We start from the raw sequence: 15,315 nt of genomic DNA, 5'->3' as shown, positions 1-15,315 counted from the left end.
AAATAGCACTGATTGACTGTTTCTGCATCAGGTAGGGATTGGCATGTGGAATGTTTCCCATTTAAGATCCAGAAGGGGCACTGAGTTTGGGTTAAAGAATTCAGTCTTTTTGGGGTGGGGGCTTGGTTTTGGTTAGGCACCAAATCAGATAGATCCGTTTGGCTGTAGACTTTACGGCCGGGATCGTGTCTACTCTATTGTACTCCCGCAAGCGTCGAGTACAGCGTCCTGCACACGGTTAGCGCTCAATCAATACCGCTGATTCAACCACTGCGGGGACAGAGTGAAGCGGAAATAGCCAGAGGTTTTGACAAACTATGGAAATGGCAACCAAAGGTCACAGCAGGATGCCTGTCTCAACCCAAATTTGGCCAGTAACGGAACTCCAACAAGGAGAAGAATCGATCGGGAGGCACGGCCTTACCATTTTCAGCTGTTCTGTCTCCAGGAACTTGGATTGGTTGATAATTTCGGGTTTAGATGGAGGCTCTGAAAGTTTTACAAAGAAAGGAACTTCCATCAGTAAAATGCAAGTTCCCAAACCCCAAAATGTCCCTCCCCACTCCCAGCCCCGACCCCAACAACTAAGCCAATAAATGGGGGGACTCCAGGTTGCAGCGGGCCATCCAGTCAGGCTGTGTTTGGAAACACCACCTTCTACTTATTCATTTCCGATGCCCCTCGAGAGCGGGCATCGTTTCTACCGACTCTATTAGTGTAGAAGCAGGGAAGCTGGAATGGAAAGAGCAAAGGATAGGAGTCGGGAGACCTGGGTTCTAATCCCGACTCGCCGCTTGCCTGTCGCGTGACGCTGGGCAAGTGTCCGGACTTTCTCTGTCCTTAATTTCCTCACCTGCAGGACTGAGATTCAGTATATGTTCTCCCTCCCCCTTAGACTGTAAAATGGGGATAGAAAAACCTGTTCAGCCTCCTACTTAGATTGAGAGCCACACGTGGAACAGGAACTGTGTCCAATTGGGTAATTTATTTATTTTAATGATACGTGTCTAGCATTTACTATGTACCAGGCACTGTTCTAAGTGCTGGAATATACAAAATAATCCAGTCAGACACGGTCCCTGTCACCTCTTGGGTCTCACAGTCTACGTAGGAGGCTGAAACAGGTTTTTTAATCCCCATTTTACAGATGAGGTTACTGAGGCATAGAGAAGTTAAGTGACTTTCTCGAGGTCACACGGCAGGTGAGTGACAGAGCCGGGATTAGAACCCAGGTCCTCTGACTCCCGGGCCTATGTTCTTTCCACTAAGCCACGCTGCTTCACTCTTTCACATCTACTCTAGCACTGAGCACAGTGTTGGCAGTACAGAAAGTCACTGATTCATACCATTATCATTATATTAATTATCCAAGATCAGCACTGTACTAAGCGCTGGGGTGGACGTAAGCAAATGGGGTTGGACGGTCCCTCTTCCACATCTGTAAAATGAGGAAACTGAGGCCCAGAGAAGTGAAATGACTTGTCCAAGGTCACAGCAGGCAAGCGGCAGAGAGGAGAGCCTCATCAGGGAATCCCCAAGTAGTTATAGGAGGCACCCAGCTGGCCCCATGAGTCTGCTTTTCTAATAGTTGAATGTCCAAGGTAATAATAACGATAACTGGGGCATTTGTTAAACGGTTATTATGTGCCAGGCACTGTGCTAAATGCCTAGCCGTGCTGGCCCATAGGAAGCCTGGAGCACTTGGCTGAAGTGAGAGCAAAGCCCTCCTTGTCCCTCACGGCGCAGAGACCAGAGAAGCAGTGTGGCCTAGTGCTGGGGGTCAGAGGACGGGGGTTCTAATCTTGACTCTGCTATTTATTTGCAGTGTGACCCTGGGCAAGTCACTTAACTTCTCATGCCTCAGTTTCCTCGACTATTGTCCCCGATACTAAGACTGTGAGCTTTACGTGGGACAGGGATTGTATCAACCTGATAAAACTCATATCTACCCTAGTGCTTAGAAGAGAGCTGGACTGACAGTAAGTGTATAACAAATACAATAATAGTAATAACAATGATGAGAAAAAAGAATACTACTAAGGGGAGGTTCCCATTTTCCACATTCCATCTGTGTCCCAACTAGCCTTTGGAGAATCAAGCAGTACTGACTTCCTTTTCATTTAGAGTGTGTGTGTGTGTGTGGGGGGGGGGGGGGGGGGGGGAGAGGGTGGTACTTGGAAGCTGGGCTTTTCCCTGCCCCTGGCACTAGCCCACAGAGGCTAGGCTGAGAGACTTCTTTGTGCCCACTGGTGGGGGCAAGAAGGCCTGGAGCCAGCTCTCTGGGAGAGTCCAAGAAGTAGCCAGAAGGGGCAGAGGATCTTGGCCGGTTTCTCCGCCTGGAAGCACAGCTGCCATCTGTGGGGTTAAGGCCCCGCGACTGGATTTCCCGCTCGCCGCCTCTGTTCGCCCTCCCAAGGGACCCGCCGCAAAGGGTGCTAAGGCTATTTATCAATCCCGACTATCGGCTGGAGTTAGAGGCCGGTCCTCGTTTTAGCACATCTCCTCGGCCCGGGGCGGAGTCATCGGCGCTCTGCCCAGGGCCCGGGGAAGACAGACCAGATTCTGCTGCGGCTGTGGGTTTCTGCCTGCCTGTTGCTAGGAGACTGAGCGATGAGAAACACAGGCCTGATTGATGTGCCCGGTGACTCTCGGTTTGCCTGCCATCTAGACCCCGCGTCACATAAAAGCATCCCTGTCGCAGCTGGCAGTTTGACCAGAGCGGTGGAGGGTAAATGCAGTTTTTGAAACGCAAAAGCTCCTCAGCCCCGGCAAACTTCACCTGCATCGAGGGCAGCTCCCTATCCTCCGCCCAAGCTGGAGGGTCTCCCGGCTGCCACTATAAAGCATCCTTTTCTAGAGTGTGTAACTTGTCTATTTAAATTCTCTGGCCCGCAACCAGGAATGCAAATTCTGTTCCTGAGAGTCGCTTTGTTTGTCGCAACATTCAAAGGAGCTGGGAGAGAAAAGTTCATTTTCCCAATCCAAGAAATTCCCTAGTCTCCACAGGCGGCTTGCAAACCGTATTTAACGGGATGGACTGAAATCTCTTTGGGGAGCGAGTTATCTCAGAAACTTTTTCTCAGATTACCAAATGACCCTTCCGCCGGAGACAGAGCCTGTGGCGGTCACGTTCTAATGCGTCCCCTGTCCGGTCTTGGTATTTCCTCAGTGGTCTAAAATGGGTCCTTTGCCAGAACCGATGTATTTCGGTGATTCCACAACTCCCTCCCTCCCCGTCCCCCTCTCCAATTCGCCTGTCACCCCTCAGAGTCTGGTTCTTATTTTACCCTGATGGGGTGTCCAAATGATTTTTTATTGCTTCATTCCATAAAGGTGGGTTTTCTACCACAGGTTTTTGAACCTCCCACCTTGCATCCATCCTCCTTGTGGACGGACAGCAGCTTGAGATGAAAGAGGGGAGGTGGAGTTAAGGGCCACATTTTTCTACAAACTGGTTCCCAAAGCCATTGGGTCCAGGTGGGGTCATGGCCTAGTGGATACAGCACAGGCCTGGGAGACAGAGGACCTGGGTCCAAATCCCAGCTCTGCCACTTATCTGCTGTGTGACCCTGGGCAGATCACTTCACTTCTCTGCACCTCAGTTACCTATCTATAAAATGGAGACTAATTTTGTGAGCCCCATGTGGGACAGGAACTGTGACTAGCCCGATTATCTTGCATCAACCCCAGTGCTTAGTACAGTGCCTGGCACATAGTAAGTGCTTAAAAAAATACCACAACAGTGGGTCAGCCAGGACCCAGGAAGGCAAATGGCCAAAATTTGATCTATGTCGGCTTCTGAAAAATATTTTAACATGAACCGGGCCTGGCATTTGGACAAGGCCCGATAAATGAATCAATTTGAAACAATGTAATTTATTTTCCCAGGTCCTTTCTGGACACAAAGGTTACTTTGTATAAATCCAACTGAACTCCCATCATGAGTGAGCATACAGAGCCTCTGGCAATTTCTATCTGGTTTTATGAACCTGCCCCTCCAACTTTCTATTTATTCAGTAACCCTGAGGTGTTGTCAAATCAGAATCCCCGATCGGTTGCTTTCCTATTTCAGAAAGTCACTTAGGCCAATCAGCATTCACAGAGAACTTTTTCTAAATTCCTTCGAGGAGAGCACTGTGACGTGGATTTATTCAGAGTCTAGAATTTAAAATGGTTTCTCTTGAAACTGAAGGCTTCTGGATGCGCTCAGCCATTCCCACGGGCAATTTCAATTCCCACACTGCTCTGCTGGAGAGAATCTGGATGGAATTAAGAGCACAAATAAAGCCTGCGAGACTAGGCTTGGCTCTCCTTCACTGGTGTCTTGAAACAGCCAAACTCACATGGAGAGCTACAGTCCTCTGCCTCCTAAATACTTAATTCTGACCTCTCAGGTGTCGACTCATGTCTTTTCGGGCCGGGACCGCGGCCACGAAAAATGGCAGCTAGAGAGTGCCTCCTCCTATTTACCTGTGACAATAAATATAATAACTGTGGTGCTCCACAGAGCTCCCAATGAAAAATGGAGGGAGGACAAGTATTTAATGTCCATTTTACAGATGGGGGAACTGAGGCCCGGAGAAGTGAAGTGACCTGCTCAAGGTCTCCCCGTAGGCAAGTGGCAGTGCCGGGATAAGAATGCTCATTCTAAGCGCTTGGATTTGTACATTCCAAGGGCTTAGTACGGTGCTCTGCATATAGTAAGCGCTCAATAAATACTCTTGAATGAATGAATGATTCCCTGACTCTCAAGCCCATGCTTTTCCCACGAGACCACGCTACATCATCTATATTCAGGAAATGAGAGCGTAAGCTCCTATTGTTCTCTCCTAAGTGCTTAGTGAAGTGCTCTGCATGCAATAAGCTCTCAGTAAATACTGCCGATTGATTGGTTTTCCCACATTTGGGGAAGAAAAGTTCCAGTCAGTCCAAATTCTGAATGACTAAAAGGGCTGCCCCAGTGAACCACAGTTTGCTGGTCAGAAAAGTGGCCACATGTATTGGACCTCTCCTGTCCAATTCAGCCCTGCTAGTCAATCACTGGGTCAATCCTATTTATTGAGCGCTCAGTGTATGCAGAGTACTGTACTAAGCACTTGGGAGAATACAACAGAACAATAAATGGACACATTCCCTGCCCACAACGAGCTTACCGACTAGAAGGGGAGACAGACGTTCATATAAATATAAAAATTACAGATATGTACAGAAGTACCGTAGGGCCTGGAGGGGAGATGAATAAAGGGAGCAAGTCAGAGCAACTCAGAAGGGAGTAGGAGAGAAGAGAAGGAGGGCTTAGTCAGGGAAGGCTTCTTGGAGGAGATGTGCCTTCAACAAGGCTTTGAAGCGGGGGAGAGTAATTGTCTGTTGGATATGAGGAGGGAGGGCGTCCCAGGTCTGAGGCAGGTCATAGGCTAGGGGTCAGAGGTGAGATAGACAAGATCGAGGTACAGGGCTAGCGTTAGAGGAGCAAAGTGTGTGGGCTGGGTTGTAGTAGGAGAGTAGCAAGACAAAGTAGGAGGGAGCAAGGTGATTGAGTGTTAAAGGTCTCTAGTAGGGTTTATGCATAAGGCTCCTGGAAACTGTAGTCAGCTTGACTTTGCCAGCTGCCTCTCTGCTTCACGAGGTTCAGACATCTCTTGGTCCCTGAAAGCTCCATTTTTTTCTTTAAATGGTATTTTCTAAGTGCTTACCGGGTTCCAGGCACTGTACGAAGCACTAGGGTAGATACAAGACAATCAGGTTGGACACAGTCCCTGTCCCACATGGGGCTCACAGTATCAGTCCCCATTTTCCAGATGAGGTAACCGAGGCCCAGAGAAATGAAGTGACACAGCATAGCATCCCGGTGAATCCGGGGTTAGAACCCAGGTCCTTCTGACTTCCAGGTCCGTGCTCCATCCACTAGGCCATGCTACTTATCGAGGAAGTTACGAGGCAGAGCAACAGCAAAAATCTCCTGTCTTTACCTCTCCATCTCCTGGGCTAGATGGTTAGGCATTTTGTTTTCAGAATCACCGGCATGTGTGAGTGGACTTGAGTTTCTTCAGAAGGCCGGCCTAAGGACGCTGAAGAGAGTCTTCAGAAAATAACTGGGGAGAGTAGCTACTGCTTCCACCTGACCATTAGAATGCCTCACCCTCTAGACTGTAAGCTCCCTGAGCGCTTAGTACAAAGCACTTAGTACAGTGTCCTGCACAGAGTAGATACTCAATAAATACTGTCGATTGATTACATTGGAAACAACTTACTGTACACCTTGACGACTGTGGCCGCCTCAAATACGTTGTCCTCGGTCACCAGCATGCACACAAATCTCTTTTCATCCCCGATCCTTGCATTATTGATGGATAAGGTGTAGTCCTCTGAGAGAATTAATCTGTCTTTGTATTCTGGCACTTCATCGTACTGTACATTCTTCTTCGTGGAGGATCTGAAGGCGATAAATACCGGGGTGCCATCTGATCTTTCCTACAAAAAATTTTAAAAAAATGTTTTCAGAACTTTGGGTCCAATGCAAGCTTAAGCAGACATTTTGGGATCATATTGGGGGAATCTAATTTCTTAGGGCACTTTCTGCTTGCCGACAGTGAAGGACACCAAACAATCACTGGTATTTATTGGATACTTACTATGTGCAGAGCACTTTATTCAGCACTTGAGAGAGTACAGAATAGCACAATTGGTAGACACCTTCCCTGCCCACAAAGAGCTTGCGATCTAGAAGGAAATTAACAAATGATTTCTGAAATGATTCCTTATAAGAGGGCGACTGACTGGTGTTCTTCTTCAGGTTTGGGCTGGCTCCCTCAAGAAGAAGCGAGGGGACACCTTCATACACAAAAGCCTTCCCTGAAGCTATAAGACAGGAACCAGGGCTCTGCACGTAGTAAGCGCTCAATAAATATGACTGAATTAATGAATTTGGGAGACAAGAAGGGCTTGTTCTGTTTCAGGGAGAGAGAGAGAGATCCCATACAAAAAGGAATTTGGAGGCCCAGTTCTAAAGGGAAACACCAAGGCGCCCAGCTTCTTTCTCCTCAGAGTTTAATCGTCTCCACTCGGGTCGGCTTAGCAGGTTGGCCTCTCACTGTAGCATTTAGGAAAATGTCTTCACGGCTGGTGAGGGGGATTATTTTCGGATGAAAATCTACTCCTGGGGGCACGGTCTCACCTCCAGCATCTGAGTTGGATCAGGGAAATCCTCAGACGATAAGCTTCACTGTCTTATACTATCAGATGCTGACTTCAACCCTCCAAAAATGCTCCTAACCCGGAACGATGCATTATTCTCCACGATGGAGCCCCAATTCCCAGGCCTCAGACGATAAGCTTCACTGTTTTATACTATCAGATGCTGACTTTGACCCTCCAAAAATGCTCCTAACCCAGAACGATGCATTATTCCCCACGATGGAGCCCCAATTCCCAGGCTTGGGGGAAATGCAGTAGCCTGACCTGGGTCTTTCCAGCTTTCCTTTCTCCCCTTCCCTATGCCGTGATTGGCACGGAAGAGATGCGGCTGGAAACGACTTTTTTTTTTTTAAATGGTATTTGTTAAGTACATACTGTGGGTCAAACACTGTTCTAAGCCCTGGGGAAGATACAAATTATGTTGGACACAATCCCTGCTCTGCATGGGGCTTGCAGGAGGGAGAAAAGGCACCCCCATTTTACAGTTGAGGAAACTGAGGCACAGAGAAGTTAAGTGACTTGCCCAAGGTCACACAGCACGCAACTGGCAGTCCCAATTTCTCATTGCTTCCCCCCAACCCCCTCCCTGTAATCCACACTGACACCTGGGAGTTCTTTTAAGCCCGGGCCATACATGGCTCAGCTTTGAAGAGGAGAGGGCAGAGAGGCGGGGAAAGGAGGGAAGAGGAGAAGAGGGGAAGGGGAAGGGAGGGAAAGGAAAGTAGAGGAGGGGATGGATGTGGGGGAGAGAAGAGGCCTCCTGTTATATTGAGGCTCTAACAGGACACCCATTTGGGTTCTAGGGATGGCTGCTCCTCTTGCCCTCTCCGTGGCAAGTCCCCCCCCACCCCCAACTTTTAATGAGGTTCCCAGTGATCCCTCTCAATTCCTGGTCAAAGACATGACCCAGCCTCTTGCAGGCAGCAGGTATGGCAGAGGGGCAAGTGGACTTGGAACTGGGCTGAGGAAAATGCCACAGTTTCTTCAGGCTACCTGTTTCCCTAGACTTCAGGGCTGGCGGCTGCTGGTGTTTCTGAGTCCCCTGTCACCGGTTCAAGGGAGCACGATAAGCTTCCTGAGCCTGGGATTTCCCTCGGCTGAAACCGACACATCAGTCAATCCATCACAGTTATTGAGCAGTTTATCTCCAGCAGTGCTATGGCAAAATGAGCAGGGCTCCCAGTAGCCACTCAAAATGCTGCATTCGGCCCTTCAGAGGATGCCATAAGTTAGACTATAAGCTCGCTATGGGCCGGGAACCTGTCTACCAATTCCAGCTATATTGTACTCTCCCAAGTGCTTAGTACAGTGGTCTGCACACAGTAAGTGCTCAATAAATACCACTGATTGATTGATGGTGGCAATCCATCAATCTCTGGGGCTAATGTGATCTAGGAAATCGGCCAGTAGCCTTTGTGGGGAAAAAAAAACCCACCCAAAACGGATAGCCTTCAAAACTCCAGGAATTGTTCCAGTTTCCCATTTAGTAGACTAATAACATCTCCCTGTGCCAAGGGGAGGAGAGGGAAGAGGAAGACTGTGAGCCCCTTGTTGGGTAGGGATTGTCTCTATTTGTTGCCCAATTGTACTTTCCAAGTGTTTAGTACAGTGTTCTGCACGCAGTAAGAGCTCAATAAATATGATTGAATGAACTGAATGAATTGAATGAATCTCCTCCAAGAGGTCTTTCCTAGGCTAAGCTCCCCTTTCCTCTTCTCCCTCTGGCTTCTGCATCACCCGACTTGCTCCTTTTCATTCCTCACCCTCCCACCCTGCCCCAGGTCCACAGCACTTACATACAAATCTAATCTAATTATTTATATTCATGTCTCTCTCCCCCTCTAGACTGTAAGCTCACGTGGGCAGGGAATGTGTCTGTTTATTGTTAGACTGTACTCTCCCAACAGTGCTCTGCACACAGTAGTGCTCAATAAATACGAAGAAAGGAAGGAAAGAAGGAAGGAAGGCAGAGAGGGAGAGAGGAGGGGAGGAGAGGGTAAATCTGGGCAAGGCTGAAGCTCCCACTCCCAGAAAGTCCCAAGAAGAAGTAATAATAATTACAGTACTTGTTAAGCATTTACTATGTGCCAAGTGCTGTTCTAAGCACTGAGCACTGAAGAAGCATGCTCGGCGAGGTCCAAGAAGGCTCCACTTACGTATTTCCACTTTCCAAACATGAGACTCTGAGGTACTTCGAGGTGGCAAGGCATGTTAATGATATCTCCGTACACAGCATTTACGGTGTGCACTCCACGGCCTGAGTGGGGAAGAAGAGAACAGAGAAAAATGTCAGTCCATTCTTACATCCTGATTCAGGGTCCAAATGAGTGTTGGCAAAGCTTCTAACGTCCCATTATGGAAATCGTTTTACCAGAACAGCGTTAATATCGGGGAACAAAACACTGACTGGGTTTGCTATTCAAAACGAAAGACGTTTAGGGTTTTGAAAATGTGTCAACTCTTACTCCGCTCACGGTGAGCACTCAATAAGTACCGCTGATCGGTCGACTGACTGATTAACCTAGCTGGATCAGCATGTGGCTGCAGAAACTCACAGGCTGTTCATACCTGGAAACAAATCAATCAATGGTGTTTATCAAGCGCTTACTCTGTGCAGAGCACTGTACTAGGTGCTTTGAAACCAGGCTTGAGATCAGGCTTTTTGGAGAGAGCAAAGATAGGCAGGGGGCAGGAAGGTAGTCACGACTTCTCAGAAGTGTCTCAGTCTTTGCCAACCCCCTACAAGTGCGATCTGCGGGGTCTTCCGAGAACAAACAGCTGCTACGGTTTCGACAGGAGAAGCTACAGCTCACGTTTACTTAAAGCGGGAAAAAGAAAACGCACATCAAATAAAAGAGGCCATTTCAATCCCACCATCCCAGCATTGTTTCTGCAAAACGGTAGGATATATGGCTAGAACCACCTAAGGATCTTCCTTGTTTTATTTTTACTCTCCCAAGCGCTTAGTACGGTGCTCGGCACACAATAAGCACTCAATAAATATCAATGTTTCATTGTTTGATCGAGGGCTCAGCTTTAGCAAACTAAAAATTAAACATCCTGATGGGGCCAACGCGAGTCAGTCAACTGTATTTATTGAGCACACTAGCTGTGTGCAGAGCACTGTACTAAGCACTTGAAAGAGTACACTATGACAATATAACAGACACATTCCCTGACCACAATGAGCTTATAGTCTAGAGAGGGAGAAAGACATTAATGTGAGTAATGAATAGTAAATACTATAAATAATAAACAAGTGGTGGGTAGAAAGAACTTTGGTCAATCTAATTCAGATATCTAATGGAGTGTTCAATGTGATAGGCTTGAATCCACCCGACGCTTAGCACAGTGCCAGCACATAGTAAGCGCTTAAATACCGTAATGATTATTATTATATAATGGAAGAAAATGGAGTGAAATGTGTTTAAGTTGACATGCCGACAATCACAAAAACACACCACTTTTCTAATACTGGATTTTGAGACGGGACTGGCAATTCCAATATGGAACCCTCACTGAGGGCAAGGAATGTGTCTACCGACTCTGTCATATCGTACTTGCCCAAGTGCTTAGTACAGTGCTCAGCACACAGTAAGCGCTCAATGAATACCACTGATTGGTTGATTGGAACCCCCGTCTGGGCTGGGTGCATCTTGGCTTGCCTCCATTATGACAATTAAAGGGCTCCAATCTATGAGAAGCAGCGTGGCTCAGTGGAAAGAGCCCGGGCTTGGGAGTCAGAGGTCAAGGGTTCGAAACCCGGCTCTGCCACTTTTCAGCTGTGTGACTGTGGGCAAGTCACTTAACTTCTCTGTGCCTCAGTTACTTCATCTGTAAAAATGGGGATTAAGACTGTGAGCCTCATGTGGGACAACCTGATTACCCTGTATACCCCAGCGCTTAGAACAGTGCTCTGCGCGTAGTAAGCGCTTAATAAATACCAACATTATTATATATTAAAATGAGGCAGAGCGTGATGAGGATGGATTACTTTCTAGAGGCTGGAGGCGGGAATGAGCAGAAGGCAGTCCACCAGATGGAGCTCGAGAAACATAAGCAGAGGTCACTAACACCAATAGGAAAGTAGCGTGGCCTACTGAAAACAGCAGGGGCCTGGGAGTCAGGGAACCTGGGTTCTAATCCTGCCTCCGCCCCTTGCCTCCTCGGTGACCTTAGGCAGTTCACGTTACTTCTCTGGGCCTCGGTTCCCTCATCTGCAAAATGGGGATTAAATTCTTGTTCCCCCTCCACCTGGGACTGTGAACTCCGTGTGGAACTGGGCCTGTACCTAACCTGACCATCTTGCAGCTCTCACAGTACTTAGTATAGTGCTTGGCTCATAGTAAAGGCTCAAAAAATATAACAACAACAACACATTGTTATACTAATAATCCCAACACACTGTTATTATTATTGTGGTATTTGTTATTATTATTATTTTCCAGAGGGTAAGTGGGCTTTTTTTTAAATGGTATTTGTTAAGCGCTTATTATGTGCCAAGCACTGTTCTAAGCACTGGGGTAGATACAAGGTAATCAGATTGTCCCACGTGGGGCTCCCAGTCTTCATCCCCATTTTTACAGATGAGGTACCTGAGGCACAGAGAAGTTAAGTGACTTGCCCAAAGTCACACAGCTGACGGGTGGCGGAGCCAGGATTAGAACCCAAGACCTCCGACTCCCAAGCCTATGCTCTTTCCATTAAGCCACGCTGCTTCTCATAGGGCTTAACCTATGTTCTCATTACATGCAACCCAAACTTTCAAGGGTGGAGGGAACAGAAAATTGAGGGGAAAATATAGGCAGAGTTCTTAAATCCCCATTTTTGTTGCCAGAACACTCCGCTATCTGTGTCTTTTTCCCGGAGAATGAAAACCAGCCGAGCTTCTTGCTTTTCTGTATAGTGGTCAAGAGTCACGCTCTCCGGATTTCACACTGCAGTTAAACCCGCGCACGATCAGCTCTTAGAACAGAGTTGAGACCTGATTCCACAGGAGGAAGCTAAGAGATGTCTCCGTGGGCCCTTCATTGCTCTACGCGCTCTTTCCCTGGGAGACATACATTTCGGGCCCCTGAGGATTGCCAAGGAACCAGACATGCACCTCCCAAAATTTAACCCACAAAAAACAATCACTTTAAGGACTGGTGATGAATCAACTGTTTAAATCAAGAAACTGGCTTTAGCTGTGGACTGCTCTCTCACGCCACAGATCACACCTTACAGAATCTTGGATGAAAGGCTCATACGTATATTGGTAAACTAGCAGGCGTAGCAAACCGAAGGAAACTTTCTCTGAAGGAACGTTTCTTTCCTTTAGACTGTATATCCCTCTTTAGATTGTAAACTTCTCCTCTAGACTGTAATCTTGTTGTGAGGGAGAATGTGTGAACTAATTCTGTTATACTGTATTTTTGTCTTACGCTGTCGAGTCATGTCCGACCCACAGCCACTTGACGGACACATCTCTCCCAGAACGCCCCGCACTCCATCTGCGATCGTCTGGTAGTGGATCCACAGAGTTTTCTTGGTAAAAATACGGAAGTGGATTACCGTTGCCTTCTTCTGCGCAGTAAACTTGAATCCCCACCCTCGACTCTCTCCCATGCCGCTCCTGCCCAGCACAGGTGAGTTTTGACTTGTAGGAGATTGCCTGCCACTCGCTAGCCACTGCCCAAGCTAGGGATAGAATTGGTATGCCTCTGCTTGACTCTCCCTCCCGTTGCCAAGACTGGTAGAGGACTGGAAACTCTCCAGGTGAGATGCTGAGAGGGGATATTGTACTCTACCAAGCGCTTAGTATATTCAGCCACTGATAAATGCCACTGATGACAACGATGATTAAGCTTGACACATAGAAAGCATTTAAATGTCAATATTATCATTATTATTGTTATAACCCAGAGGCTTTCTCCAATCACACCTCCTCCAGGAGCCCTTCCTTGATTAATCACTTATCTTCCCCTCCCCACCCTCACCCCCAGCTGCCACTTCAACATTTCTGACCTTGGGGTCCTTCATAACCCTTCCCAGCACTTATCATTTTCTCCTACTTGTAACTGATTTTACTATCTGGTCCCCCCTTCGGCACTGCAAGCTCCTTGAGGTCCCTCCTCTAGACTGAAAGCTTGTCCTCTAGACTGCAGAGCTGGGATTAGAACCCAGGTCCTTCTGACTCCCAGGTCCCCGCTCTATCCCCTAGGCCACGGTGGCCAACTGAGGCCCACGTTACCTATCATCTTCAACCTGCCTTAGCTGTGCTTTTATTGGAGAAAAAAGGGGCTTGTTAATCCCAGACTCCTGGCCAAGCCGAAGTTGGGGAACTGCCTTTTCCAGAATTCCCCTGGCAATTTTGTTCGGTAAATTATTCACAGCCTTGCAGAGTGAAGGCTGTGGGGCTATGTTGTAACATTTCAGTAGAAGTGAAGTGTATGTATGGTCTCTAAATGGCTGGAGAATCCTTCTATACTAAAAGTTCCATAAATGTGAGACATTCTTATTAATTATTATTACTACTACTACTATCAAAATGTCAGGGCAGGCAATAAAATGTGGAGAGGCATTATACTTTAAGAGAAATATGTAATTATTTAAGCATTCCCACACAGAGACGTTAAGCCAAATATGAAGAAAAACACAGCTAGGAAAACGCAATTGGAGCATTAAGTTTCAACAAAACGGGGGAACCATAGGAATCGAGCCAACCAAACGGGCCCGAATGCTGAGGTGGAAGAAACACTCCCAATCCCCGATATTCGGATATGTGAACACGGGCCATTCCCAACCATGAGAAAACTATTGGAAAGTAACAATACTCAGGGGACATCTGTCCCACAGTCGGGATGATTGGAGGGAGCCGACAGGGAAGAATACAATTCAGTGAATTTGAAGACCTGGTTCCTAATCCCAGCTCTGCCATTTGCCTGTTGAATGACCCTGGGTGAGTCACTTCAATTTTTTCAACTATAAAACCGTGATTTGATACCTGCTCTTCCTCCTACCTAGAGTGTGAGCCTAGAGTGGGATAGGATCTGTGTGGGACCTGGTTATTTTGTACAAGTGCTTGGCTCATAGTATGAGTTGAACAAATACCAGAATCATCATTATTATTATTCAATACTCATGAGTTCTTTATTGCTTCCAAAAAAGGCTAAGGACCTGTTAACTTTCTGGACAGATCTTCCCGGGGAGGAAATGCTGGGTCCCAGATCCCTGGAGTGCTTTGACGGTGGGGTGAGGGTGTGGAAAGGTGAAACAACTCTTTAAATAAACAATCTCCCCTTTCTTACTGCTTGAAGGCCGTGGCCTCTGTTTCTCTGCTGTTGACTAACTGTCTATGAAGCACCAGTGGGGTGGTTGTATTCATTCATTCACTGATATTTATTGAGCGCTTACTATGTGCAGAGCACTGTACTAAGTGCTCAGAAAGTTCAATACAGCAATAAAGAGAGACAATCCCTGCCCACAACAGGCTCAAAGTCTAGACGGGGGGAGACAGACAACAAAACAAGTAAACGGGCATCAACATATATAAACAGAATTATAGATATATACATATGTACAGAAGTGCTGTGGGGTGGGGAGAGGCTGGAGAAGAGCAAAGGGAGTGAGTCTTCCCCAGGGTAAGGGGTTGGGGGGGCACAGGAGAGTCCCCTCCAAAAGCAAGCAAGAGACACTTTGGGTGGGTGGGATAACTGCCATTATTACCAACAGCCCTTGTACAGGAAAACTGGTTCTACAACATCTGAAGTGTGCCTGCGTATTAAAGGCTTTCTCTAGGAAATATCAGAATCGGATAATTGGGCCTTCAGTAAATGCTCGGTGGTGATGTCTATGGGCACAATCCAAGAAGCCAGAATAAAGCCAGCATTTGAGTCGGATTGATTCCGGCCCCATCTGTAAATGAGACCCCCACCATCCAGGCACACGCATTTGAACAGGTATGTCCCCCCTCCACCCCCCACCGATTCCCCAACCATCATTTACAATCAAAGATGATCAACGCCGACGGAGACAGATTTGTGAAGAGCGGATAAACACCAACCTGATCGATTACACAAATTGAATTAGCCGAAGGTTTGAGACTCCCCACATGACTAATAGACAAAATGGGAGGCTTTG

The 15,315-nt window shown here is 47.3% G+C and overlaps 1 protein-coding gene across 5 annotated transcripts in view; it reads right to left on the bottom strand.

Annotated features, from left to right (window-relative positions):
* ALCAM (activated leukocyte cell adhesion molecule) overlaps positions 1–15,315 on the bottom strand; it is a 171,555-nt gene that overhangs the window by 32,903 nt on the left and 123,337 nt on the right. For all 5 annotated transcript variants that reach the window (XM_029082857.1, XM_029082858.1, XM_029082861.1 and 2 more), the window contains exons 2-4: positions 9,351–9,451; positions 6,252–6,471; positions 425–489 (exon numbers count right to left, since the gene is read on the bottom strand). In XM_029082857.1, coding sequence (XP_028938690.1) covers positions 425–489; positions 6,252–6,471; positions 9,351–9,451 — 386 coding nt within the window. The remainder of the gene's footprint in view (positions 1–424; positions 490–6,251; positions 6,472–9,350; positions 9,452–15,315) is intronic.

Source organism: Ornithorhynchus anatinus, chromosome 17 (assembly GCF_004115215.2).
Source record: "Ornithorhynchus anatinus isolate Pmale09 chromosome 17, mOrnAna1.pri.v4, whole genome shotgun sequence".
Lineage (NCBI taxonomy): Eukaryota > Metazoa > Chordata > Mammalia > Monotremata > Ornithorhynchidae > Ornithorhynchus > Ornithorhynchus anatinus.
This window is presented reverse-complemented; position numbering and strand designations above follow the sequence as displayed.